General features: G+C 69.9%; 3 protein-coding genes across 3 annotated transcripts; 1 reads left to right on the top strand and 2 right to left on the bottom strand.

The window, feature by feature from the left end:
- Window positions 1-373: 373 nt before the first annotated feature.
- CHRD (chordin) lies at window positions 374-7,159 on the bottom strand. Its single transcript, XM_032192835.1, has 22 exons — window positions 7,076-7,159; window positions 6,420-6,543; window positions 6,027-6,173; window positions 5,833-5,950; window positions 4,992-5,088; window positions 4,743-4,884; window positions 4,514-4,660; window positions 4,054-4,136; window positions 3,816-3,963; window positions 3,617-3,723; window positions 3,414-3,530; window positions 3,160-3,316; window positions 2,830-3,071; window positions 2,622-2,735; window positions 2,252-2,452; window positions 2,064-2,157; window positions 1,848-1,904; window positions 1,655-1,758; window positions 1,425-1,527; window positions 1,186-1,340; window positions 949-1,042; window positions 374-846 (listed from the first exon to the last, which is right to left on the bottom strand). The coding sequence occupies exons 1-22, from the start codon at window positions 7,103-7,105 to the stop codon at window positions 788-790; spliced, it is 2,640 nt and encodes an 879-aa protein (XP_032048726.1). The 5' UTR covers window positions 7,106-7,159; the 3' UTR covers window positions 374-787.
- A 7,372-nt stretch (window positions 7,160-14,531) lies between these two features.
- Window positions 14,532-16,346, top strand: THPO (thrombopoietin). The gene is made up of 5 exons (XM_032193287.1): window positions 14,532-14,544; window positions 15,384-15,511; window positions 15,608-15,694; window positions 15,907-16,065; window positions 16,170-16,346. Exons 1-5 carry the CDS (start codon window positions 14,532-14,534, stop codon window positions 16,344-16,346), a joined length of 564 nt encoding a protein of 187 aa, XP_032049178.1.
- A 400-nt stretch (window positions 16,347-16,746) lies between these two features.
- Window positions 16,747-18,790, bottom strand: POLR2H (RNA polymerase II subunit H). Its single transcript, XM_032193319.1, has 5 exons — window positions 18,666-18,790; window positions 18,460-18,543; window positions 17,565-17,658; window positions 17,375-17,458; window positions 16,747-17,271 (listed from the first exon to the last, which is right to left on the bottom strand). The coding sequence occupies exons 1-5, from the start codon at window positions 18,736-18,738 to the stop codon at window positions 17,154-17,156; spliced, it is 453 nt and encodes a 150-aa protein (XP_032049210.1). The 5' UTR covers window positions 18,739-18,790; the 3' UTR covers window positions 16,747-17,153.
- Between the last annotated feature and the right edge of the window lie 7,711 nt (window positions 18,791-26,501).

A 26,501-nucleotide genomic window follows, 5' to 3' on the forward strand; every position in this document is an offset into this window, starting at 1 on the left:
TTCTCACCATGGCAGTGCTGTGCTGATATCACCCCGTGGTGGCCCAGCAGCGCCCTGTGTTACTTTCCCTGGCCTGGCACCTTTGTACCACCACGGGGGTGCTGGCACAGAGCACAGCGGGGCCCCCAGGTGCTGCGCACACCCTGGCCACAGGCAGAGCCAGCATCACATCCCCATCCCCACGATAATCCCCCTGGTGCCACCCCACAGCCCACACAGGCACCCCGTGCCCCATCCCCAAAGCCCCATGTCCCCAACCAGATGGCACACGTGCCCCCAAACCCAACAAGCCCAGGGCTGGGGACTGTAGGACACACACACAACCCGACCCAGCAGCTGCCAGGATGACACGGAGGGGCCGGGGGGGGGGCAATATCTCTGTTTTTAATAAATACATCGGGACCCCCGTCCCCATAAATTACATGACGAGTCCAGCCGAGCCGGGACGGGCGCAGCGAGACGGGGGCAGGAGGGATTTTACACTATGTACAAGGCGGGCACGGTGCCCGCTGCACCCGCTGGCGGTGGGGCTCACGGAGAGGGGGGGCGCTGGGTGCCCGGACCCCCCCAGCCCTGCTGCTGCCTGCTGGGGGGGGCGGGCAGGGCAGCCCCGGCACCGCGGCCGTGCCGGGAGGGGGTGCCCAGGCTGGGGGCTGGCCCCTGCCCCCCAATCCCTGCTCCTCTGCACCCCGTCCCCGTCCCCCCAGGGGGGCGATGGGCCCCAGGGGCTCCTCGGGACCACCCGGCATCGCTGCGCGCTCGCCCCGCTCCGGGCAGCGGTCACTGCTTAGCGGCTCCACGCCTCGGCCGGGGCATCGTGCACCTTCTCCGGGGGGGCGTCCGGAGCTGCGGGGGGAAAACGGGGCTGAAAGAGGGGCAGGGAGGGTGCACAGAGGGGTCCTGGCTGGGGCTCGGCCCCCGAGGGGGGCGCACTGGGCGCGGGCTCACCGCGGCACTTGGCGCAGCAGGGGTTGTCCCTCCTGGCGGGGCTGGCGCAGGCGGCCGGCGGGCACTCCTGGCGCTGGCAGTGCGTCTCCCCTGACTGCGAGGTGGGGAATGGGGCTGAGCCACCGGGGTCCCTCGGTGCCAGCCCCAAGCTCCTCTCCCACCCATCCCCGAAGCGCTCAGGCTGGCGCGGGGGCAACCTCTGCGCCCCCGGTGCCGCCCGCGGGCCGGCACACTCACCACACACCAGCACAGGATGCACTTCATCTCCCCGAAGGGCGGCACCGAGGGGTGCCAGCTCTCGTTGTTGAGGTACCAGCGGCGCCCGAAGCGGCAGGCACGGGGCCCGTCCGCCTGCATGCTGTCGGCCAGCTCGGGGACGCTCTTCTCAGGGGCTGCGGGAGAGGGCACGGGGAGGATGAACACCCACGGGGTGGCATTGGTGGCATTGGGGACACAGGCGAGGGGGTTGCAGGTACCTGGGCACTGCTTGCAGCAGTCGGAGGGGCTGGCTCGCACCGGGTTGGCGCAGGTGAGGCGTGGGCACTGCACCTTCTCACAGTGCACTTCGCCCGTGGTGCCCTGCAGGGAGCGTGCGGGGCTCACGAGGGCACCGGCACCAGGTGCTGCCCCTGCCCTGCTTCGAGCCCCCCTCCCAGCAGCTCACAGCACCCATGGGTGGCTCTGCAGGGCGGGGGCCCGCGCTCACCTTGCAGGTGCAAATGGCACACTTGATGAGGCCGAAGGGGGGCACGACGGGGTGCCAGCGGGTGCCCGAGCCTCGCCATGTCTTGTCCCCGTCGAAGTAGCAGCCTGCGGGAGGTGGGCACGGCGTCCGTGGGATGGCCGGGGGGGGCCAGGGAGGCCGGGGCTGCCCCTCACCCCGTGCCCCCGGGACTCACCCTCGCTGCTGTCCCGTGCCCGCTCCAGCTTCAGCTCCTCCTGCTCCGTCTTCTTCTCTGCAAGGACGAGGGAGGGCATGAGGGGACACTAAGGGTGCCAGCGGGGGAGGAACAGGGCAGGACCACCCCACCTTGTGCCCCTGGGGCTCTAGCTTTACCCACACCCCCCACTTCTCCTCCAGCACCCCCCCGGAGCCCCCTGCCCCTCCCCATCACCTTCGCAGACAGGGCAGCACAGCTCCTCGGGGTGCACCTGGCGGCTGCAGTTGAGGGGCTGGCACAGGATGGGGTCACAGATCACCGTGCGCTTCTGGGGACAGCAGGGGACTCATTAAAGGGCTCATTAAAAGGGGGGCCACACCGACGGGTGCTGCCCCCCCAGCTCACACCCCAACAGCCCGTACCTGGCAGCTGCAGATGGAGCACTTCTTGTCGTAGTCGGGTGCCCAGCGGGTGCCGTGCGCCCGGTGCTGCCCCTCGAAGAAGCAGGAGTTGGGGTCCTTCTTCAGCTGCTCCGCGTCCCTGGCCTTGGAGCCCTCGGAGAGCTCGGCCTCCCCTGGGGCCAGGCGGGCCCCCCCTGCCTGGCACCGGTTGGGGATGTGCACCTGGGGGGCAGGAGGGTTGGCACCGAGGGGGACCCCACGGGCACGCCACGCCAGGCTGCTGGCACTGTCCCCATCCTGTCCCCTTCCCAGCCCACCCCAGGCAGTGTCATGCAGCCCGGGACCCTGCCGTGCCACCGGGGGGTGACAGGGACGCACGGGGGGGACCTACCCATCCCCGCATCTCCCCTCGAGGGTGGGCTTTGGTGCTGACTTGCAGGAAAGCGGTGCCCTGGGCCAGGTGCTGCAGGAGATCGGCGTCCAGATCCTTCACCACCCCCTGAGCCTGCGGGGGCGAGAGGGACGCGGGGAGGTGAGGGCTGCCCCGAGCCCTGAAGCAGCACCCCGGGGGGGGGGTCCCGGCCTCGTGCCCACCTCACCTCGGTGCCGTAGAAGCCCTTGAGCAGCCGCTTGTGCTGGTGTGGCCGGGTGCCCAGCTCGCCCAGCTCGGCCACGCCGTGCAGGTGGGCGCTGACGGTGCCATCGGCCGGGCGGCCCAGCCCCGCCACGGCGATCTCGTAGTGCAGGTGGCAGTGCTCGTCCAGAGACAGCCAGGCGTGCCCCCCGGCCCCGCTGCCCACCGGGGGGGACACCAGCTGCCCCGCCAGCGGCACCGGCATCTCTGCGCACAGACAGGGGCGGTGGGAGGCGGTGGTAAAAGGAGGGGGGGTGGATGCTCTGCCACCCCGCTGCCACCGCGCCCTGGGTACCTGTGTAGCGAGCCAGGAGCCCGCTGTAGGGCAGGGAGATGACCTGGCCCCGCAGCTCGCCCTCCGCCCAGTCCTTGGTGGCCACGTTGAGGAAGAGCTCGTTCTGCAGCAGCATGTGGGCGTCGCGGGCGCTGGGGCTCTGCCAGGAGCCCTGGGCCTGACACAAGGGGGAAAAGCACCCGGGTGGGGACAGGGACACCCCGTGTGAGCCTCCCTGCTGCCCCCCGTGCCAGCCCCGTGCCGCCAGCACTCACCAGCCCGTCCTTGTAGCTGGGCGTCATGTCGAAGAGCACGTTCCTCTTGTTCTTCCTCCGCGGCTTGGTCTCCAGCGTGACGCCCACCACCTCGCTGGCCGTGCCCACCACCCGCACCTGCGGGCAGGGCGCCGAGGGGCAGTGGCGGGGGCACCCCCGGGGGCGTGGAGGTGCACCCACAGAATGGTGCCCGTGCCCCTTACCTGGTACTGCAGCGTGCCGTTCTCGTGCAGGGCCAGCTTGGCCGAGCCCACGGCCCCCGTCTTGGTCGGCAGCAAGGCGTCCGCCCCGCACAGCACGCTCTGGATGGCTTGAACCCGGGGAGAGAATGAAGAGGGGATGGGGGTGAGGCTGGGGAGGGGGGCACAGCCGCCCCCTGCGCCCCGGGGTGCCCGTGCTCACTGTCACAGCCGCGGCGGGCGGTGATGGTGCCGGCCAGCTGGCGCGCGTGCCGGCCCTCCGTCTCGGCCACGATGCGGAGCTGCCCCTGCACCAGCCACTGCAGCTCGCGGGCAGACAGGTCGCTCAGCACCTCGGCGAAGTCGGGGTCCTGGAGGAGGGGAGAAGGGGGTGTAGGGGGGTGGGCCCTGGCCCCGGGGGCTGCCGGCGTGCCGGGGGAGGCGGGCGGGGACGGCCGTACCTCCACGGTGATGTTGGCACGGACCTCCCGCAGCGTCCGGCCCTGGTGCAGGATGCGGACCCGCAGCGGCACCCAGGGGGATTCTGCGCAGGGCAGGGCAGAGAGCTGAGCCCCAAACCCACCCCTCTGCCCCCCCTGCTCCCCAACAGTGACACCCCACATCCTTACAGAGCGCCCCGACCCCTGCCAACAGCTTGGCCCGCACCATTCCCCCCTTACACCCCCCATCCTTGCACAGCCCCCCTCCTGACCCCCACGCCCCATGCACCCCAGCCCCTCACTCCTACACATCCCCCTGCCCCAAATACCCCCCCGAAAACCCACGCACACCCCAGCTCACGCCCAACCCTGCGCACACCTGTCCCCACGCCACGCACAACCCCTGCGCCCATCCTGACCCCACAGAGGCCACCCCACGCCCCCCCTGCACCCCCCCACCCTGCAGGGTGCCCGTGCCCACCCTCACCCCCGGCGCCGGGCTCCAGCAGCCCGCGGGCCATGAGGATGAAGTGCAGGTTGTTCTCGGCGTCGCTCAGCGTCAGCATGGCCATGCCCCCGGCTCCCAGGTGCGCGGGGTCCGAGGAGGTCAGGATGGCACCGAAGGTCTCTGAGCGGGGAGAGGGGGCGTGAGGGGCACCCCGCCGGGCACCCGTTTGGGGGTGGGGGGCGCGTGGGGGGCCCAGCCTTACCCGCAAAGAGCGCCCGGTGCTTGAGGATGTGCCCGTGGACCTCCCCGGAGGGCTGCGCGCGGGTGACGAGGGAGACGCGGAGCTGCTCCCCGCGCAGCAGCTGCACGTTGGCCTTGGACACCGTGCGCCACATCCCGCAGAGCTGCGGGCGAGGAAAGGCTGGGCAGGGGTCGGGGGCACCGTGCTGCCAGGCGTGGGGGGGCACTAGTAGGTTGTTTTACCCCCCCCGTGCCCTCCTGCCCCTCTCACCATGCCGTCCTCGGGGGCCGCGCTCTTCTGCACGGGGTGCTCGAACAGCACGTTGCCCTCGGGGTCGCTGAAACGCACCCGGCTCGGCCTCCCCAGCCTGCGGGCACCGAGGGGGTGAACGGAGACCCCCCCTCACCCCCTGGCTCCCCTCCCTTGGGCACCAGCACCCGGGGTGGCCCAAAGCTGGCCGGGGTCCCCTGGGGTCCCCCTGCCCCGGAGCGGAGCCGGGCTGGCACCGCACAGGAGGGGGTCCCCGCTGGGGAAGACGGTGGGGCCGGACCCGCGGGGAGCCGAGCGGTCGGCCCGGCTGTAAATTAGGAGCATTTTCGGCTCCGTTTGGCTCCCCCGGTCGGAGCTGGAAATTAGTCACCACTTTACTATGCAAAAGGGGCCTGGAAGCGAGGAAGAGCAGAAGAAACCGGAGCGGGAAGGAGGGAGGGAAAGAGAGAGGAGAGGAGAGGAGAGGCTCAGCCGCCGCCAGCGGGCAGCCGGGGAGGGCACGGCGGGGACTGGGGGCCCCGTCGGCAGCGCCCGCCAGCGGGGGCACGGGGCTGCACGGCGCCTCTGCCCCGCTGTGCCCACGTCCCCCGGCCCTGGAGCCGGTCCCGGTGCCGTTTGTTTGCACTCCAGCCCTGGAGGCGAAGGGGTGAGGCCGTGCCGGCGCCGCGCCGAAATGCCGGCTGCCCGCAAGCACCGCCGGACCCCCGGCACCTCGCCCCCCTCCCCAAATCTCTCCCCACCACCACCGCAACAAGGCGAGGCCGTGACACCGCAGGGAGTGTCCAGAGGGGGGGAAACTGAGGCACGAGCACACCTGCACCCCGTGTGTTCGGGGACTCACCGCTCGTAGCTGATGGAGAAGAGCAGGTAGGAGCGCAGGAGGGTGAAGCGAGCCTTGGCCACCGCGCTGGACGTGGGGTGCCACGGCTCGGGGCCGCTCGTCAGCAGGGCCACGAACTCTGGGAGGGGGGGAAAGGTGGTCGTGGAGGGAGCGTGGGGACGTCCCGTGGCCCCGCTGCCTGCCCCGGGGCTCACCTGTGCGGGCGTCGTCGCGGGCCAGGCCCTCGGAGCTGAGGTAGGAGCGGTCGTTGTAGGGCTTGTCCAGCTCGTCCTCCTTGTCCTGGAAGTACTCGAAGGTGTCGAAGGGGGGCTCGGAGCTCTTCTCCGGGGGGCCTGGCAAGGCTGGCATGGCAAGGCACAGCGGGGAGGGGATTGCAGCAGGCTGCTTACGGTAAAACTGAATCCCCCCCCTCCCAAAATAAAGCAAAAAACAGGGCTGTGCGCCGGGGGCACGCTGGGTTCAGCCCCGTGCGCCCTCTGTGCGCCCCTGCCCAGCACCTCGTGGGCATCCCAGGGGCACAGACAACCCCAAAAATAAGCATCCACTTCCTGAGGGGGTGCCCAGCGTCCCACGGGGGCTGCGCTCACCTTTGGGGCAGGTGTGGCAGCAGTGCCCGGGCAGCAGCGTAGCGCGGGGGCAGGCGGGCACGGGGCAGTCCTGCTTCATGTTCTTGCAGTTCACTTTTCCCGCTGCCTTCCCTCGGCGGTTCCTCTGCTGGGGTGGGCAGAGCCATGCCGAGCCGTGCCAGGGACGCGGGCAACCCAACCACCCAAATTCCCCTCGGGTGGCACATTCAGGGCTCCAGCGCTCCCCCGGCACGGCCCGGCTCCCCCAGCCCATCTGGAGCCCCCCCCCGGACACCTTGCGCAGCCCCCAGCTGCCTGTACCGCAGCCAAGCCCTCCCTGCTCCCCCCCCCAGCCCCCATCCCCCTGCCCAGCTGTGCGCGGCCCCTCCAGCCTCGGGGGGCTGCTGGAGGGGGGGCCGGGGGCCGTCCTGAGGAGGGGAAGGAGAACGAAGCCTGATCCTTTAAGCCCCCCCCCTCCCCTTCTCCTCCCCGCTGCCCCCGGGGGGGGGACACCCAGGTGTCAGGCCGGCTGCAGGAATCCCTGCTCGCTTTCCATGGGGTGGGCGGAGATGGGGGTGAAGGGGGCGACCCCCCCCCAGCTCCCAGCCCCCTCCCCAGCAGGGCCCCGTGCTGGGGGGGTCTCCGCCGTGTGCGGCGCGGCGCGGGGGGGCTCTCACCGGCTCGCAGTGGCAGATCACGCAGCGCATCACCCCGAAGGGCTCCCCCAGGTCCGGGTGCCACGTCTCGTCCAGCGCGTAGAAATGCCCCCCGAAGGCGCAGCCTGCGGAGACAACACCCCCGCCCCAAAAAAAAAAAATTGACAACCCCCCCCACCACCACCCAAAAAAAAAACAAAAAACCAAACCCAAGTCACCTCCGGGCCGCGGGCACCCCCCTGCCGCAGCCCCGCGGGGCGGACAGCGGCCGGCACCGCCCCACCGTGCGCGCTCCCCGCTCCCCCAGCACGGGGGTCCCGGCGGAGACCCGGCACCGGGTGTTGGGGGGGTGGGGGGGGGGAGAGAGCGGACCCTTGGGGTGCAGGAAAAAGGGGGTGCACGAAGGGGGGAGCGCGGAGAGGGTGCGAGGAGAGGGGTGCGAGGAGAGGGGTGGCTCGGAGAGGGGTCGCCTGCGCCCGGGGCGCACGGGAAAGGGGGTGCGGAGGAAAAGGGGCGCACGGAGGGGGTCCTACCTGCCGCCCCCCCGGGGGGCAGCGGCTCGGTGTCGGGCCGGATGGGCAGGGCGAGCTTGGGGCGGGCGGCGCGGGCGGGCAGGGCGAGCAGGGCGAGCAGCAGCAGCAGCGGGGCGGCGCGCATGGTGCCGGCCGGCCGGGGGAACCGGGGGGCCGGGGGCGGGGAGGGGGGGCCGGCCGCTGCCTGCCGCTGCCGCCGCCACCGCCTCTGCCCGGCTGCCGGCCCTGGCCCCGCTTTATAGGCGGCGGCATGGGCAAGCGGGAGCTGCGAGCCCTGTGCAAACAAAGGGCCGCTAATGAGGCGCAGGCAGCGGCCGGCCGGGGGGGACGCGCCCCCGCTGCGCTTTGCGCACCCCCCCCCCTCCCGCTCACCCCCCCAGCCCAGCCGCCTCCTCTCCCCCTCTTCGCACATCCCCGGCCCCGGGTCGTTCTGGGGCACCCCGGTGGCTGTAGGTGGTCCCCGGGGGGATTGGGGTGACGCCTGGTATGGGTGTTTTGGGGAGACCCCCCCTCTGTTTGCCACCCACCCCCCGAGGCACGGGGTACCCCTGGGCATGGGGCATCCCTGGGAACCCCCCCCATCCATTGACCCCTTCCCCGGGTATGGGGTACCTGGGGGATGCCGTCACCCCCATGGCATGCTGGGGACCCCCCAATCCACACAAAACTCCCCAGGACACTGTAGGACAACCCCCCCGCCGGGATTTGGGGTATCCCTAGGCACCCATGCTGGGTGCGCCCCCATCCACGTGCCCCCCTCCCCCAGGACATGTGGCCCCTGGGAACCCACCCACAGCCCCCTTGGCATTTTGCAGGGCACCCCCATTACAATGCTCCCCCCCCCCAATATTCTCCCCTGGCATGGGGCATCTGCGGGCAAGGGACATCCCGGGGACCCCCAAATCCACTCCGTCCCCTCCCAGGCCGCTTGGGACCCCCGGGGACATGGGGGCACTGCAGGACACCCCCCCCAGCCCACCCCCAGGGCACACAGCCCCCCCACCCGCCCTGTTTTGTCCCCCAAACCCCTCCCCACACCCTGCAGGGCCCCAGCAACACGCACCCCACAACTTGTGCCCTCGGCATCCCCAAATCCCTCCGGCTGCTGCTGGGCAGAGGAAGGTCCCGGAGCGGGACCCCAGCACCCTGCCCATCGGTGGCAGAGGCTGGGGGGGGCCAGGAGCCCGGATCTTTGGGGTCTTTGGCCCAGGGAGGGCAGTGGGGACGTGGGGGGGAGGTTGGCAGAGCGGCACCCGGCACCGATCCTGCTCTTCACCCCCATGTGCCCGGGCTGGCGAGGGCGGCGGCGGGCAGGTAGCAGACACCATGGAAAGGCCTGGGGAGACAGCGGCCAGCTGGGGAAACCGAGGCACGGGGAGCGTCTGGGGGGGGCGTGGGGGGCAGGGGATATGGGGGTGCCGGGTGCCACCCGTGTCCCCCCGACCAGGGGACGGTGGCAGGGAGGGGAGCCGGGTGCCGGGTGCGTGGCGGGCGGGCGCCCGGGGAGGGGGAGGCGGGCGTGGAGGGGAGGAGGGGGAAGCGCAGGGCTGCCAAAATCAACTCTCGGCGGTACAAACACCCGGCCAGCTGCACGGTGTAGCCAGGGAAACACGGCACAGCTGGAGCACAACAGGCCCCTACCTCCCCACAAGGCTCCTCCTGGGCCTCCCCCCAAACCCGGTGAGCGGCTGGGGGGGGGGGCTGCAGCCCCCTGCCCCCTGCCCCTGCTGTCAGGGTGCCCCATCCGCAGCTCGCCCACGGCCTCCCCGTCCCCTTTCCCACCCCAGCTCGTCGCTCCTCTGTCTCCCGCTGTGCCGGGCACCTCTCCGGGGGGGGACGTGGGGGCATGGCCATGCCCGGGAGCTGCCCCGTGGCAGGAGCTGGCCCTGGCACGAGGCCGCGAGGAGCAGCCGGGTTTCCCCGCTGGGACATCCCGCTGGCACCCCAGGGGCTGGGACACCGCCAGGGTTCCCGTGCATCCCGCGGGCACGCCGTGCCCACAGCGCCCTGCCACGCTCTCCGGGCCCTTCTGCGAGCGGGGACTGTGCCTGGCAGCCTGGCACCCCCGTCCCCGTTGCCCTCCCCGCTGTCCCCAGCGGTGCCACCGACCTGTCCCCGCTCCTCTCTCCCGGCGTCCCTGCCGGCCCGGGATCCGGCGGCAGGGGAGGGCTGGGGGCTGCGTGGCCGTGCCAGCGTCACCGCCTGGTGCCCACGGCGGCGGCGGCGGCCCAGGGGGACGGCGGGGAGCGAGCGGGGCCGAGCGGGGAGGAGGCGGGCGATGGCTCCCGGCCGCCCCGCCGGTGCCAGGAATCCGGCGCTGGCTCCGCGCACCCAGAGCTCGTCACAGTCTCCTGGCTCGGCCGCGGGGATGTGGGGAAGCGGCGGGGGAAGCTCCCTCCCCTTTCCCGGGAAGGAAGGAAAGCCGGGGAAGCTGCGGCCTTGGCATGGGGGAAACTGAGGCAGCTCCTCCCGTTGCGCCCGGGCATCGCTCATCCCCAGCCCTGCGTGCCCTTAGGAATGCCAGGGGTGCCCCAGCCCGAGGGATGGTGGCTGCCCTGGGGGTGTGTGAGCTTGTGGATGGGGGCAGCTCTGGAAAATGGTCCCGGTGCCCCCAGCTGGCTCCCAGTGCCCCACATGTGCTGGGAGCGCTGCACAAAGGCGGCTCTGAGGCGCTCCGGAGCCGGGCCTGGCGCCGGCACAGCCCCAACGGGGCCACCGGCTGCGGGCAGCTGGAGCTGCATGGGGACGGGGACGGCCAGCAGCGGGCAGCCCCGTGCCCCCTGACCCACCCTGTGCCCCCCGTGCCCCCCGTGCCACCCCAGCCCCTCCACCTGGAGCAGGTGCCCGGCCCCGTGACCCCACGGCATTGGGGTGCCCCTTTGGCATGGCGCGGATGGGGCACCCCAACAGCAGGGCCACCGCTCCCCTGCCCCCCAAAATGCTGGGTGGGCTCGGTGGGCTCGGTGGGCTCGGTGGGCACGTGCCCTGCCCACGGTGAGGGTGGCGTGGAGCGGGTGCTGCCCCGTCCCATCCTGTCCCCGCTGCCCCCATGGTGGCGGGGCCGTCCCGCGCCTGGCTTCGGGGCGGCGGCGGCCCGTGCCAGCGCTGCTGCCCCACGCAGCTCCCTATTGTCTGGCCTCATTAGCCGCTGTCTGCTCCGGGCTTTGAACATGAGCCGGGCTCGGGGCGGCAGGAAGGAGCCTCTTCTCCCCAGGGATGGGGTCGAGGCAAAACCGCACGCCCCGGCCCCTTCCCACGGCCTCCCTTTGCCTCCCGGGCACCCTGGCACCGCCAGCCTCATCCCCGTGCCATAAACTTGGGGCCCAGGCCCGAGAGGAGCCGCAGAGGCTCAGAAACCCCCCAGTTCCCCTAAAAAAAAAGCCCCCCTTGCCCTGCTTGGGGCACCGAGGTGCCGTGGCCTCCCCGAAGCCCTGCGCCGAACGCGGCTTGCCCCGTGACTAATCCCCCCCGGCCCTGCACACACGCGGCGGGGCGGGGGGGGGGCTGTCGTAATGGGTGGAAATATCTCATAATTCACGTTGGACACGGGGATTACAGCCGTTCCGGCAATATTTGCACAACTGGCAGGCGGCTCGCAGGGCCGGGCCGCCCCAGACGAAGGCAAGGGGTGGTGGTGGTGGTGGTGGTGGTGATGGGGAGGGGGGGACAAGGGGAGGGCTGGGGGTGGAAGGGGTTTTGGGGGCGGCAGGTAACGGGGGGAGATGCAGCCAGGGGACATGATGCCGGGGTGGGGAGCGGCTGCTTTTCGTCTCCAGACACATGGAGTTTATTATGGACTGCGTGTTCCCGGCACGGCGGGGACGGCTGGGGCTCTCTGCCCCTTCTCGCCTCTCTCCCAGCTGCGGCAGCCGGCACGGCTCGGGGGGCCAGGATGCGGGCAGCATGCCCAGGACACCCCAAAACACCCCAAAATACCCCAAAATACCCACCCACGTGGGGCCGTGCCGTGCCCAGGGCACCGTGCCCGCTGCCAGCACCCCGCAGCTCCCTGCCCGCGGGGGCACCCAAAGGTGCCGGCGTCCCCCGTGCGCCCACCCCACAAATCCCCCCTGCCCCAAAGCCTCGCGGGGGCGACCCCTGCGGGGAGGCGTGCGGGGCACGGAGTGTGGGGGGGGGGCTGTTTGGCATGGGGATTAGCACGCTCCCAGAGCGATGGTGGTCTCTCTCCCCCCCCCACACCCGCCCACCGGACATGCAGGCAAATATTTGTGCCCAGACTTCGCAGGACGGCGAGAAGGAATTTCATTCTTGCGCCCACCTGCGGCTCGGCCGCCTGGCATTAACCCCTTCGCCGCCCCGCGGGATGGATGCAGGGGGGGGCGAGGTGCCCTCCTGGTGCCCCCCACCCATCCCAGCCAGCATGAGGGGCTGCGGGGCAAGGAGCAGGATGGGGCACGGGGGCAGCGGTGGCCACCGACGGGGCGAGCGTGGCCGTGTTGGTGATGGCTCGGGGCATGCCCACGGCAGTGCTGATGCTCGTGGGGGGCACTGCCCGGTTTGTCCCGGCCCCCCCTTGCTGGGCACCCCCTGTGCGGTGCCAGGCAGGGCCCGTGGGCATGGGGAAATGGGGGAAATCTGTGCCAGCCCCCCCTCCCCGTGCTGTGTTATCCCATCCCGGGGCCCTTTGCAGCACCGCCAGCGTCCACGAGCGTGGGAGCGGAGCGGAGGGCACGGGGCTGTTTGCCCACGGATGTTTATTGGCAATTTGCAAATGTAAAACGGGGCCCGAGGGGGCCGAGCTGCCTGGGCTGGGGGGGCACGGGGCCTGCCCGCATGCAGAGTGCTCCCTGCCTCGTCCCCCCGTGCCCCCAGCCCCGTCCCCGGCCCTTTCCCCCCGGCCCCGGGGCCAGCTGGGCCCTGAGCAAACGGGGGCTGTTTGCTCAGGCCGGGATTAGCCGCTCTCTTTGTTCCTTTGACTTTCTCCTCCCTTGATGCTGGGCTCTTTTATGGGGGCTTCAAAGGGGGCTCGGACCCCCCTCCCTGCCCAGGAAGCCCAGGTTTGCTTCCCACATGCCCAGCATCCTGCGGGTACCCAGCGGGCACACCTGGGTGGCCTGGGGGGGGGCCAGCAGCTGTGCCACCCACCTGGGACCCCCACCCCGGCCACCTGGCACCTCCGGCCGCCCCTGGCACCTTGGCGGAGTGGGTGCGAACGGCTGCCCCCCGCGGTGGGATTGCCGGCACTTTGCACCCCGTAAGGAGAGGTGGGAAACTCGGCGCTGGGATCCGGCCAGCTGCACGGCCCCGAGCCCCCCCGCCGGCACCGGGGGGTCCCCCCGCACCCCCCAGGCAGGGGCAGCAAACAGCAGCAGTGCCCCTTCCAGCAGCAAGGAACCGGGTGAAGGTGTGGCTGAAAAGAGGCATTTTGGGGGCGAAGGGACACTTTTAGGCACCTTGGGGTGCTCCGGTGTCCGCACCCCAAACCAGGAGGTGTGCGCCCAGAAGCAGCCACCATCCCATCGCCCCGATGGGTTCGTTGAGCTAATTGTGAAGGCAAGCACTGACCCCGGGGCGCTGCAGCTCCCCAGCACGCCATCACCAAGGGCTTTGCACCTGGAGAGGGACGGGGAGCGGGGTGCAGCGGGGAGCGGGGTGCAGCGGGGAGCGGGGTACATCGAGGACTGGTGCAGGACCAGCAGCAGGACCGTGGCCAGCACTGGCCCAGGGGCCGAGCGTGCCAGCAGGGCGCGTTTGCAGCCCGTCACGTCCGCAGAGACGGGGCATGGCCGTGCGGGGGAAGCCCAGCGGTGCTTGACCCCGCCGCTCGCCGCTCCGCTCTCCGGCCGCCGTGCCCGAGCCGTGCAGCCAGCGCCATCCCTGGAGCCGTGGGGCTGCCGGAGCCCATCGGGACCCCCCCCCCACGCTGCCCAAAAGGTGGGCTGCCAGGTGGGGAGGCCGAGAGGGGCAGGGGGCAGGCGGCGGGGCCGGGGTGTTTACTCTGGCTGCTGTCACCCGGCCAGGCGCTGCCGGGAACCGCGGGGACAGGGCTGGAAACACGCGGAGCGGGGCTGGGAGCAGGCTGCTCCGAGCCAGATGCGGGGGGAAGGAGGGTGTGTGGGGGGGTCCCGAACGGTGGGGGTGGGCGTGGGGGGCTGCGTGAGCACGGTGTGCATGGGGGAAACCTGAGCGTGCAACCTGAGGTGTGCCGCGGGAGGTGCGCACGCACGGGGCTGCGGTGGGAGCGCACGTGGTTACGTGGGCGCCTGTGGGGATTTCACCCGGTTCTTCCCCAAAAAATCACCCTGAGGGCCAAGTCTCGGGTCCCCATGCTCCAGCTTGCATTGGTCACTGCATGCTGCAGCCCCACCGGGGATCTCCACCCCCCTCAGCCCCTCAGGGGGATGGAGCCCACCGCCGGGGATGGGGCCCACAGCCAGCGAGGGGTTTTTGGGTGCCTGGCTGCTTCAGCAGGGAGCGGCACCCACCTGGGCCGACGGCCCCTTGGGCCACCACGCAAAGAGAGCCACCGCCACCATCTCTCCTGCAGGTACCAGGGCCACCTTCGTCCCCAGGACGGGCCGAGCTGAGGCACCCAACCCCGCCATCCCGGCGCGGTGCGCTCAGGCTCGGGGCAGGGGGCAGGTGACGGAGCCCCGAGGGCGCCCGGGGACGCCCTTCCCGGTCCCAGAGCCAAGAGAGGAAACGGCCGGAGGCAGGAAGCCGTCCACGGGGCCCCCGGAGCATTTTTACTCGAAGGTCAGCAGCGACACAACAGGAAATCACTCTGCCTCGGCACGGCGGCCGGGCCGGAGAGCCGTGCCGTGCCGTGCCGTCCGAGGGGTGCTCCCGGCGCCCGGCCCCTCCGTCCCGGCCGCTCGCGGGGAGCCCGCACCACAGCTGCCCTCCATGGAAGGGGGACGGGAGCCGGGGAGCAGCCGCTGGCCCCAGGGTGGAAGATGCAGGGCCGAAGCCCCCAGGCGAGCATGGAGCTGAACAGTGAGTGCGGGGCGAGCGGGAAGGGGCAGCGCTGCGGCACCGCGCCCACACGGCCCCATATATACCCCATATATACCCCATATATACCCCGGTTGGCAGCCCAGGAGCTGGGCACAGCCCTCGTGCCACCCGTTGGCAGCAAGGAAACACCACGGGGAGGGCTGGTGGCGCTGACCTGGTCCCCAAAGTGCCCGGGCGTCTTGCAGAGTCCGGCCTCGAGTGGGCTGTGCTGACACCGAGGGCTTTTGGGGACAGGTGCAGTGCTGAGGCGGGCAGGGAGCAGGGCCCCGGGTGGGTGCAGAGCAGATTTTGGAGGCCACCAGCACGGCACAGGGCACAGAGGGCACCTGGTAGAGGGGTGCCAGGGCCAGCAATGTGCCGGCAGTGCTGGGGAGGCTGCGTGGCAGGAGAGCCCTTGGCTGCAGCCAGCGGCGAGGAGCCGCCGCGTGTGGCCGCAGGCTGCAGGCAGGGATTCCCCGAAGCGCACGTGATGCCTGGAGCCGCTCCTGGCACAAACTCCCGACAGGAGGGACGGTGCTGGGAATGCAGCTCGGCTCCCTGCCTGCTTCCCAGGCTGGAGCCGAGCCTAAAAGCCAGCCCCAACACTTGTCACATCCTTCCCCCTCCTCCTGCGCAGCTGGGAACTCCCGGCTCTCCCCGGCCGGCACCGAGCGCTGGGGCAGAGCTGGGACACGGGGCCCCTCTCCCCTCCGTGGGGCAGAGCACCACGACCCCCTGGGACCCCCAAACCTCCCCCCACGGGGCAATCCGGGCCGGCAGCAGCAGCTAGGGCTGCGCAAGGGGGCCGGGTGCCCACGGGCTGCCCCCTTCTCCCCCAGGGCTGCTCCTCCTCACGTCCTTCCTCCTGCACGTCAAAGAGGGCCGTGCCAGCCCGGCGCGGCTGGTGTGCGACCCCAGGCTCATCCACAAGTACATCGGGGAGGCCAAGGACATGGAAAAGAAAGCGGTGAGGAGCCCCTCGTACCCCAAAACCCGGTGGCAGGCAGGGCTGGGCGCAGCTCTTGGCCCCAGACCGCAGCCCTGACGTCCTCTGCCCCGACAGAACCAGTGCCAAGCTCCCTCGGTGCTCAGCTGCCCCGTGGCGCTGCCCCCGGTGGATGTCAAAATGACGCAGTGGAAAACCAAATCGGTGAGGAGGGCTGGGAGGATGGTCCTGGGGTGCCCGTGGGACTGGAGCAGGACCCCAGGGTAAGCACAGGGCACCGAAAACCCCGCACGAGGCCGCTTGGGGGGGGTGGGGGGGGGCGCACCTGGTGGCACGGGGGGGGCGAGGGATGGAACGGGGACCCCCAGCCCCACCGGCAGCAGGGTCAGCGCGCTCCCTCCCTGCCTGCTCCCCAGAACCAGAGCAAGAGGCGCGAGATCCTCTGCGACCTGGTGCTGCTGGTGGACGCCGTGAGGGGGGCGCGGAGCCAGGAGAGCCAGGAGTGCTGGGCCGGGCAGCTCAATCGGCTCTACCGCCACGCCGAGGCCTTCCTCGTGCTGCTGAAGACCTGGGAGGTGAGAGCTCGCCTCCCCCCCCCCCCCCCCGGCACTGTGGGGGCAGCAGGGGGCTGAGCACGGTGACGTTTGTGACCCTTCTGTCCCCTTCTCGCCCCCCCAAGGAAGAGCCATGGGAGCCGGGCTGCTCCGCAGGCTCCAAGGAGCTGGACACAGCCGTCATCTTCCTCGCCTACCAGCGGCTGCTGCAGGGCAAGCTGCGCTTCTTCTTCCACGACCTGGCCAAGGACTTGTGCGACCAAGGCCAGGGGGGCGGCAGGGACCCCCCCAGCGGGGCCTGAACTGATGGGGGAGGGCAGAAAAACCCCGCAGGACGCCGAGCTGTGCTCCGGGTGCCCGGGAGCGTGCCCCCAGGGGGTCAAACCCAGCCCTGGTCGCACGCACCTCACCTCGCTCCCACCGGACTGTGAACGCCTGGCGATTAAAGCCCTTATTTTTCTAAAGGGGCCTTCGCCTCCTCCTCTGCCCCCTGCAGCCTCGGCGAGAGGAGGCGCTGGGGACGTGCTGCGGCGTCTCCCTGTGCCCGGCTCCCTCCCGTGGCAGCCGCCAGCTCTGCAGGAGCGAGATCAGCAGCACGGCACCCTCTGGGGCCATCCCAGTGTCCCCGTCACCCTCTGGAAGTGCTCGGGGTCCTGTGCAGGCGCACCACCCGCTCCCCATCAGCCTCACAACTCAGCCAGCCCTAGAAAACGCGTGCTGGTTTAATCAAGAACGAGCCAGGCCCGTCACGGGATGGCTCCAAAATGATGGCCAGCCCCGATGCGGCCAGATCCCTGAGCACAGCCGGGGCTGAGCCCGCCTCGGACGCGCAGGAAGAGGGAGGTGAGAGGAGACCAGCAGCAGGCAGGGCCGCAGGGTGCCCAGCGTGGTCTCTGCTCAGCATCAGGCGCCTCTCCCTGCGCAGGAGGGGACCACAAATCCCAGGAGGCATAAAAAAAAAAAACAAAAAAACAACAAGGTGAGGAAGGAGTACACCTCCTCCTGCACCCGCCTGGGAAGCACAGATACTGGGGCAGGATTTGGGGTGCTGGGGCTCCCGTTTTCTCGCTGGCAGAATGTCTCTGGGAAGCCTCGAGGTGCGGCCTCTCCTAGAAGGCCAGCTTCTTCATCAGCAGGTAGACGCGGGAATCCACCTCGAAGCCGTGCAGGTTGTTGGCGTCTCCCTGCAGCCGCATCAGCAGCCCCCCGTAGGAGGCGTAGGCAGAGCTGGGGCAGGAGGAGAGGAGAGGAGAGGTGAGAAGGGGATGGGAACCCGCAGGAGCTGCGGCCCCACATCCCGCTGCCTCCCCAAAAAGCTCGGGGCACTCACAGGCGCGTGGCTGCCTCCATGGAGGTCTCGTCCCCCTCGATGCGGTACACCTTGCCGTACATCACGTACTCAAACTGGTCCGCCCTGCAGCGGGACAGGAAAAGCTCAGAGCAGCGCCAAAACCCCAAATCCTCCTCCACGTATCCCCAGGGGGACGCCCTCTCTTCCCTCAGCCCCCCAGCCCCGGTACCTGGAGGGCCGGTCGTCCGTGGGGTTATACTCGCCGTCGTCCAGAGTGCCGTCCTCGTACAGCGTGCTGGCGATCACCAGGCGGAATTTGTCACCTGCAGGGACGGGTTTGGAGGCAGGGACAGCGGTGGGTGCCCTGCGCTGTGATCCAAGGGGCAGGGGGGCGCACAGCCTGCGTCCCCCACCCTTCCCCGCGTCCCAGGGGCACCCAGAGGGGCTGGGGAAGGGCTGGGGGTGCTGCTGCTCATGGAAAGCTGCTTTTGGGGGACGCGGCGAGGGGTCTGGGGGGGCCGGCTGAGCTCTGGGCAGGGACGGGAGGCCCTGCAGCACCCAGATCCCCAGCACCTTGTTCGCAGCGGGGGTGTGCTCACCCCACTTAGGGTTGCCCCCACTTCCCATGTAATGCCCCCCACCATGTAGTGCCCCCCTCTTCCCCATATAGTGTCACCCCTCCCCATACAGTGCTGCCCCATAGCGTCCTCCCCCCATATAGTGCAACCCCAGTGCCCTTCTTCCCCATATAGTGCCCCCCAGTGTCCTTCCCCCCATATAGTGCCCCCCGTGTCCTTCCCCCCATATAGTGCTCCCCCATACAGTGCCTCCCCATTACCCTCCCTCCCCCCATATAGTGCCCCCCACATAGTGCCCCCCAGTGTCCTTCCCCCCATTATAATGCCCCCCCAGTGTCCTTCCCTCCCATATAGTGCCCCCCTCCACCCCATATAGCACCCCCTCAGTATCCTTCCCCCATATAATGCCCCCCATTGCCCTCCCCCTCCCCATACAGCACCCCCAGCCCCATCCTCTCCCCACCCCCCCCAACACCCCCCAATACCCCCCCAACCTCCCCCCAGCCCCCCCCTACCCCTCATTACCCCCCCACTCCCCCCCCATACCGAGGTCCACGGGGTAGATCTGGATGTTGACGTCCAGGATCAGGTCCATCTTGAAGGACTCGCTCTCGCAGTGCAGCCGGGACACTGCGGGCACCTCCCCATCACCACAGGCCCCGGGACCCCCCAGGACCCCCCCCACAGCCCCAGGACCCCCCCTCCCGGTACCGGACGCCCCCCCCCGGGTTTCCCGTGCTCCCCCATCTCACCTCGGTCGAACTTCTTGCCCTCGGGGTCGATGTCCTTCACGTCGAAGATGTCCTCGAACAGGATCCCGGCCATGGCGCCGCAGCTCCCGGTCCCCCCCCCCCGCCGCCGCGGCTCCCCTCAGCGGTCCCGGCGGTGATGGCGGCCCTTCCGCTTCCGCCCGCAGCCGGGCGGAAGTGGCTTCGGGGAGGGCAGGGTGAGCACTGCGCATGCGCGGTGGTGGTGGGAGGGGGGCGGAGGGTGGCCGCGCGGTCCTAGTGCCAGCCCGGCTCGTGGAGAATGGGGCCTGAGGGGTTGGGGGGGGGTCTGGGGGGGTTTCGGGGGATTTGGGGGGTGTGGGGGGGAAGGGGGCTGCAGTGGGGGGGTGCGATGGAGGGGGTGAAAGGGGGGAGTGTAATGGGGGGGGTGCAGGGAGGGCTGGAATGGGGGAGCTGTAATAGGGGGGTGTAAAAGGGGGGGGATGGAATTGGGGAGGGGGGCTTCAGGGGGGGCTCCAGGGGGGTCCAGTGAAGGGGCTGCAATGGGGGGGCTGCAATGGGGGGGGGTGCAATAGGGGAGGGTGAAGGGGGGGCTGGAATAGGGGGGGCTGGAATGGGGGGGCTGAAATGGGGGGGGGGATCCAGGGGGGTACAATGGGGGGGCTGCAATGGGGGGGCTGCAATAGGGGAGGGTGGAGGGGGGGGCTGTAATAGGGGGGTGCAATAGGGGAGGTGCAAGGGGGGGCTGAAATGGGGGGGGGGGATCCGGGGGCTGCAATGGGGAGGGTTGGAGGGGGGGCTGGAATGTGGGGGGCTCAATGGGGGGTGTAAGGTGGGGGGGGTGAAACGGGGGGGGGGCTCCGAGGGGCTGCAATGGGGGGGTTGAAATGGGGGGGTGCAATGGGGGGGGTAAAAGGGGACTGAAATGGAGGGGGGGCTCTGGGGGTTACAATGGGGGGGCTGCAATGGGGAGGGGGCTGCTGGGGGGGCTGTAACGGGGGGGGACGAGGGGGGCAGAGGGCAGGGGGGGCTGCAGGGGGGCTCTGGGGGGGTCTGCGGGGGGGGGAGGCTGCAATGGGGGGGCTGCAGGGGGGCTGCAGGAAGGGGGGGTGTTCCAGGGGGGCTCCGGGGGGGCTTCTGGGGGAGGGAGATGCAATGGGGAGGTGCTGGGGGCTGCAGTGTGGCTGCGGGGGGGGTCTTCGGGGGGGTGCAGGGGGGCTGGGGGGGCGGCAGGGGGCGCTGCCCGCCCGCGGATGGCACCGCGCGGAGCTGGGGGGGGGCGCGGCGCCGCCCACGGGCACGGGGATGGGGTCCCGGGGGGGGTCCCGGCACCGGGCACGGCTCCTCCGGACCCCCTCCGGACCCACGGGGGTCGTGGGCACGCGTGGGCACACTGCTATGGGGCTGGGGGACACTGGGGGGGGGGACCCGGGGGGGCTGCGCCCCTCGGGACGCGCGTGGGGAGGGCGCATGGGGGCTGCCCCCGCTCCCCCCACGGAGCCCCCTCCCCAAATTTAGCCCCCCCTGAGTGTCCACGGGGTGCGTGGGTGGCTGGAGGGGGACACGGGGACACGGAGCTGAGGCTGGGCACCCGTGGCGACTGGGGGGGGGGTGTGGGGGGGTGGCAGCACCCTCGGTGCCCCCCCCCCGTGTGGCACCTGGTTGCCCGCCAGGTGCTTGGCGTCGCCGCCTTATCTGGGATCAAACAAAGCTCCCGCCACCCGGCGCCGTGCCCCACGCCACCAGCCCTCGCCTCCGTGCCGCCCACGGGGTCCCCGTGCTGAGGACCCCCCCCAAAATCATCCCCAGGGGCTGCCCCTCGCCCCCCCGGGACATGGGGTGGATGGGGACGGGCACACCGCGTGCGTGGGGACCCCCGCCTTGAGGCACCCCAAAAGATCCCAGTGTTCACACGGGGCCTGCTGGGGGTCCCTCTGGATGTCCCCACGCTTTGGGGGGGCTCAGCAGCCCCCGTGCCCACGGTGCCAGGCTCCCGGGGGGGTGCAGCCCCCTCCGTGCTGGCCGCGGGGCTGTTATCTGCCGATAAACCACACGCCGCCGCATTTGAACCGCGGCCAGGCCTCCATCCGGGGTGGCATTTTGGGGCCAATTTGTAGGAAAACTCCACCGGGGACGGGGACACGGCTTGGGGGTGCTGGGGAGGGGGCCTTGGACGTGCCAAATTGGGACAAAACAGGGACAGAGGGGACAAAATGGGGACAGAGGGGACAAAATGGGGACAGAGGGAACCCGGGATGCCCCGAGGTGGGCTCAGCGTGGCGGGGCACCCCAAGGGGCTGGCTGTGGGGCCCGGATTGCTGCCCAAACCCCAAACCCCAAACCCCAAACCCCAAATCCCTGGCTGTGGGGTGGTGGCGGTGGTGCCCCCACTCCCCACCGGTGCTTCAGAGGCGGCGGCGGGCGCTGTTATCTGCGGGCACAAAGGAGCCGAAGCGGGGCCGTTACCGAGCAAACAAGCGTGGGGAGAGGCCGGGGGGGGCGGCTGGAGGGTGGCAGCGCCACGGGGAGCGGGGTGGCACCGACCCCGTCCCCGTCCCCAAGGCTGGCAGGGGGCCCCCCGTGCGCTGCACGGTGTCACACGTGTGTGTGCCAGCGTGCCTGACCCCATGGGGGTGTCCCCAAGGTCCCCATCCCTTACAGGGTGCCCCCCCCGCCAGGGTTGGGGTTGGGCAGGAAGAGCCCGAGCCGAAATTAAGCTGTTAATGAGGCTGTCTGTCACCAGGCCCCCAATTAGCCGTGCAGGTAACGAGGAGATGATGGAGGTGTGGGGGGGGCAGGGTGCCAGGGTTTGCAGCATAGGGAGGCTGGGGGGGGGGGGGGGGGGCACCATGTCGTGACAGATCCCCCCCTGTCACCACCCGTCCTCTCCCCTCGTTAGCACCGCGTAATGAAGGGTGAGGGGCCCCCAGGTGGGGATTAGCCCCCCAGGAGGGGATTAGCCCCTTCCCCTCCCTGCTGAGCCCGTGGATGGGTGACGGAAGGAACAAAAAAAAAAGAAGAAGAAAAAAAAAAAGAGGTTTTGGGAAAAAAAAAATGGGTGGCACAATGGGGAGGTGCCAAGCTGGCAGGTCTCTGCTCCCCCGTCTATAGGGCCTGGGGGGCCCTGTCCCCATCCCGAATTCCTGGGGCCGCTGCTGACGTCTGTTTTTCCACGACACCTCCTCCGGTGCCTGGCGGGGTGGGGGGGGGACAGGGCCATCTCCCCGCAGCTGTCATCGCTCCGTCCCGTCCCCGCGATGTCCCTTATCAGCACGACCCCGTCCCCTGCTCCCCCCCGTGGGTGGCGAGGGGCCGCGGGGGTCCCCTCGCCCTGGTGGCACAGGGATGGGGACACCACGGGGGGCTCGGGGGTGCTGGGGCTGCACCCACAGCGGTGTGGGGATCCCTTCTTGCCCCCAAATACCCCAGTTTTGCCCCCTCCTCCCCACACACAAGGCCCGTTGACCCAAAAAGTGGCCGAGCCGGGGTGGGATTAGAGCCGGGGGATTTCGGAGGGCTCCGAATTAGCTTAATGGCTTTGGAAGACAAACAGATTAGAGAGCCGCAGCCATCGGGGCAGGGATCAGCTAAATTGGAAGCAGAAGCAGCAGCAGCGGCCGGCCCCGATCCCAATCCCTCCCCACCGGCCCCACAGCACCCACGGACCCCATCCCCATCCCCATCCCTGTCCCCGTGGTGCCCCCCTGGCTCCCGGTCCCCGCAGGCTCTCCCCTCCTGCCAGGGTCCAGCCGGAGGAGGAGGAAGAGGAGGAGGAGGAGGAGGAGGAGGGGGCCGTGGTGAGGAAGGCCGGGTGTGGGGGACAGCCTCCTGCTGCCGCCGTGTCCCCCCCCGGCACCCCCCGTCCCCCTCCCGCCACCGCTTCCTGCGCAGGCGGCCCGGGGCTGGCGATGAAAGCCGCCCCAGCAGATGTTTCTGGCTTGTTTTCATCTCATTAACCGTTTCCTCTTTTATTATGGGATAAATTATTAATTGTTCGGAGCGGGGGAAGAAAGAAAAGAGAAATCCTGACCGAGATCCCAGCGGGGAGGTGGCTGCGGGCTGGCACAGCCCGGGGCACGGGGAGGGCAGCAGGCTTGGGGTCCCCGGGGTGGTGACAGCCCCTGGTGGTACCCCCCTAAAAAAAAAACCCAGGGGGGGCTGCGAGCACCTGGCCTCCATCAGCAGCCACTGGAAGTAACCTGGGCAGACAGGGGGGGCACCCCCAGTGCTCCCAGCAGCCCCCCATGGGGTCTCGCCGCACCCGCCGGGGCGGTGGGAAGGGGCTCGGCCCCGGCGCACGGCTCCAGACCCTGCCCCGTGAAATATTCATGGCCCGCATCGCCGAGTTAATTTAATTGCCCTGATGAGGAGCTGAATAATTTACGCTCCTCGCAAGCAGGTCGCGAGACGTCATTAGCAGCGGGGCTCGGGGCAGGGGGGACGTGGCCGAGCCTGCACCCCGTTGCTCGGGGGCACTGGGTGCCCACAGGGACCCGAAAAAGCCCCCAGCCTCGTGTGGCGGGGGCACTGAGTCCCCCGTACAAACCCCACCATCGTTTTGGGGCTGCCCCGTCCCGGCTGCAGCCTCGCTCCATCCCCATCACCTCCCTCCATCCCCATCCCCACGGTGCTGGTCCGCGGCCAGCGGCGACGTCTGGGATGAAATATGGCCAGGACAAGGGGCCGGGGCCGTGCCGGCGCGCTCTGGATTCCTGAGATAGCGGGGACAGGGACCTTTTCTTACATTTTTTTCCCTCGAAATGCAGTCCTCTCTCGGGGGGCACCCCATCCGGCTGCGGCGACGCTAAAAGGGGCTGTTTGGGGAAGGATTTTGGGGGGGGAGTTGTGCCCCCAAGCCCCAATGCTCACCACACACACACGCAAAAAAGCGGGAGCAGGGCGCAAAGGGGCCAAAACCCCAAATCTCTTCCCCTCCACTGGGCAGGGAGAGGCCTTTGGGGCCGGACCCCTCCCCTCCCCACATACCCAGCCCCGTGGGGCAGCAGGAAGCCGCATCTCCTGCCTGCTGGGTGGTGAAGGCAGAGCCCAGGACGGCACCGCCGCGATGGTCACGCCAGGAAATTTGGGGCCAGAGGCCGCGGCCGAGCCAGGGCTGCAGCCAGCGGCTCGATAACGCCCGCGTTTCCTCCCGGCGCTGCGGCGTCCGGCGGGGAGGGCGGCGGCCACCCCCCTGCAGCCCCCCGGGCCCCGGGGATAAAGCAGAGCCCGTCCCCGTCCCCATCCCCACGGGAGGGCTGGGGTCCCGTGGGTGCCCCCCGCACCTGATTCCCTGGGGTCCCGTCCTGCTGACACCCCCAGCTCCAGGTGAGGGTCCCAGGAGGTGCAGGGTGGGGGCACCCAGGGGGGTCCCTGCTCCTCACACCCACGTGCACGCACGTTTGCACACGCGGGGGCTCACGCCTCCACCCTAGAAGCGTGCCCTCCTCCTGCACGTGCACACCCGCCCGCACACCTAAGCGTGCACACACACACACACACAGCCCCCCCGTGCACACACGGCTCCCCGTGCCCCTGGGGCCGGCGTTCCCCACGCAGCCCGAGCACCCCCCCCCCCCCCCCCCCTCCGGTTGCTCTCCGGAGTTTAAGAGCCAGGAGGAATTTTAAATGCATTGACCCCTGACCCGGGCCTGCCTGTGAGGGGAAGTGAGACCCCGGGCTGCCCCCAGCCGGATGGGGCCGGGGGGGCGCAGGGGACACCGAGCCCTAGCAAGGGGCTACACCCCGGCACCCCTCCCCTCATCCTACACCCACTGGGAGCCACCCCAAAACCTCACCACGATCGTTCTGGGGACACAGCAGCCGGGTGCCCCACGCTGCTGTATGGGGAGGGGTCTGCAGTGGGGTTGCCCCCTCCCCAAGTGCCCCCCAGTAAGAGGTCCGGGGGCTGCGCCGTGCCCCTGCCCCTCTCCTGGCATCCCCAGCTCCCGCCTCCCGCTCGGAGGGGCTGCGGTGATCACGGTGTAATTAAAAACGTAATTAAGCGCTGCCACTTAGCAGAAAAGTCATACAGTTTGGGGATAATTATCTGACAATATAACAAGTTGCCCAACATTAATCAGGCGCTGATCTGCTCCAGCAGCTGCGCTCCCCGCGCTGGCCCGCGCGCTCCGTGGCAGCGTTTCGGGGGCTGCCATAAATCAGGCCCTTACGGGGGCCCCGGGGGGGCTGCGCGGTGCCCCCCAGGCTTGGGGACCCGTCACCGCCACCTCCCTGCCTTCGTTTTTGGGGGTTTGGGGTGCCAAAATGGGATCCTGCCCACCCCGTTCCAGGTGTTTCCCTGTGGGGCTGGGCCAGGGCATCACCCGCAGGGGTTGGTGGGCTCCAAACAGGAGACCCCCGGGGGGTGCCCTCCCCCCACAAGCCCCCTGCCCTCCCTGGGGACGGGGCTGGAGGAGGCCGAGGGTCCCGGGAGCGCAGAATTAGCTCCAAAAGCCATCAGCGAGCAGGGAATTAATGAGCATTTACAGCTTGTGCTTGCTGGCGTTAATGAAGTCCTCAAAATTAACTCTGCCCCCCAGGCTCTGCCTGCCCCTGTCCCCTCGGGAGGGGACGGATGGGGACCCAGGGGATGGGATGGGATGGGGACCCAACCCCATAAGGCTCCGACTTCTGAGGGTCGGAGATGAAAGCGGAGATCGTCCCCTTTGTGCAGGCGGCTGCGGGCAGCGGGCTGGGGAGGGGGAGACCCAGAACGAAACCCGCGGCTTAACACATTCACTTCTCCCCTAATTTGCCGATTCTGCCGCAAAATCCCATTACAAAGGGCTTAGCGGCCGCGCTGAGGAAGAGGTCACTCGCGGGGGCCCCCGAGGAGATTTGACCGGCCACAAAAAGCGCGAGAAAAGAGCAACCCCGGCTGCTGCCGCGCGCACCGAGACACGGGCACGGCCACCGGGCGAACCTGTCCCCACCGTGTCCCCCCCCCCTGTGTCCCCCACACCGTGCCTGGCAGCAGGGAGAGCGGTTACGAAGCGCAGCTGGGTGAATTCACGTTTATAACTCCAAGAGCAAATAAAATTCGGGCTGCGCATTGATCTGCAGGCTCTAAACGGGGCAATAAAAAACCGGCGCTACCGGAAAGGTGCTGCCCAGGAGCCAGCTGTGCCCCCTCCCCGGACCCTGATTATTTTTTTTTTTTGGTGGGGACGTGGCTGCGGGGAGCTGCTGAAATGCGTGGGGGTGCAGGCTTCGCCCTAAAAGTGGTGCTGGTGCTGGGGGGCAGGGGTCACCCCAAAAGGAGGGGCACGGGGAGGGAGCTGGGAGGCACCGAATTGGTGCCCGGGGAGAGCGGGTGCGCGCTGCTGGAGCCTGGGGGTGCAAACGGGGAGGAAAACAAGGGTGGGGGTGCAAAAATTGCACGCTCAGCGAGCATGGCAGCCCCCGGGGACCCTCGGTGTGTGTTGGGGGGACGGGGAGGGAGCAGGCCAGCAGCCTCCCCGTGGGACAGGCAGAGCCCCGGGGCTGGGGACGGGGACAGGGCACAGCTGCGGCTCTGGCACCGCTTTTGTCTGCGCGGCGAGGAGCGAGGCCGAGGCCCAGGCGGTCTAGGCTGAAAGGAGCCCGGGCGGGATGGAAATGAGCCCCCGGGGGTCCGCCCGGCACAAAGGCACCCGCTGGGGTGGGCCGAGACCTTCCCAGCCCCTCTCCACAATGTTTGCAAATACCGGAGGCCACTTCTTGCGGGGCCGCCGGCGGGGAGAGGACGAGGGGGGCTCCCACACGCCCCGACGCTGGGGATGGGGGCCCGGCGGTGGGTCCAGCTTTGCCCCAAAACCCCCTCTCCAAGCCCCCCGCGGCACCCAGCGTGGGCAGGGGCTGCCCCGGGGCTTTTGTTGGCAG

The sequence above is a fragment of the Aythya fuligula genome, chromosome 9 (genome assembly GCF_009819795.1).
Source record: "Aythya fuligula isolate bAytFul2 chromosome 9, bAytFul2.pri, whole genome shotgun sequence".
In the NCBI taxonomy this organism is placed as follows: Eukaryota; Metazoa; Chordata; class Aves; order Anseriformes; family Anatidae; genus Aythya; species Aythya fuligula.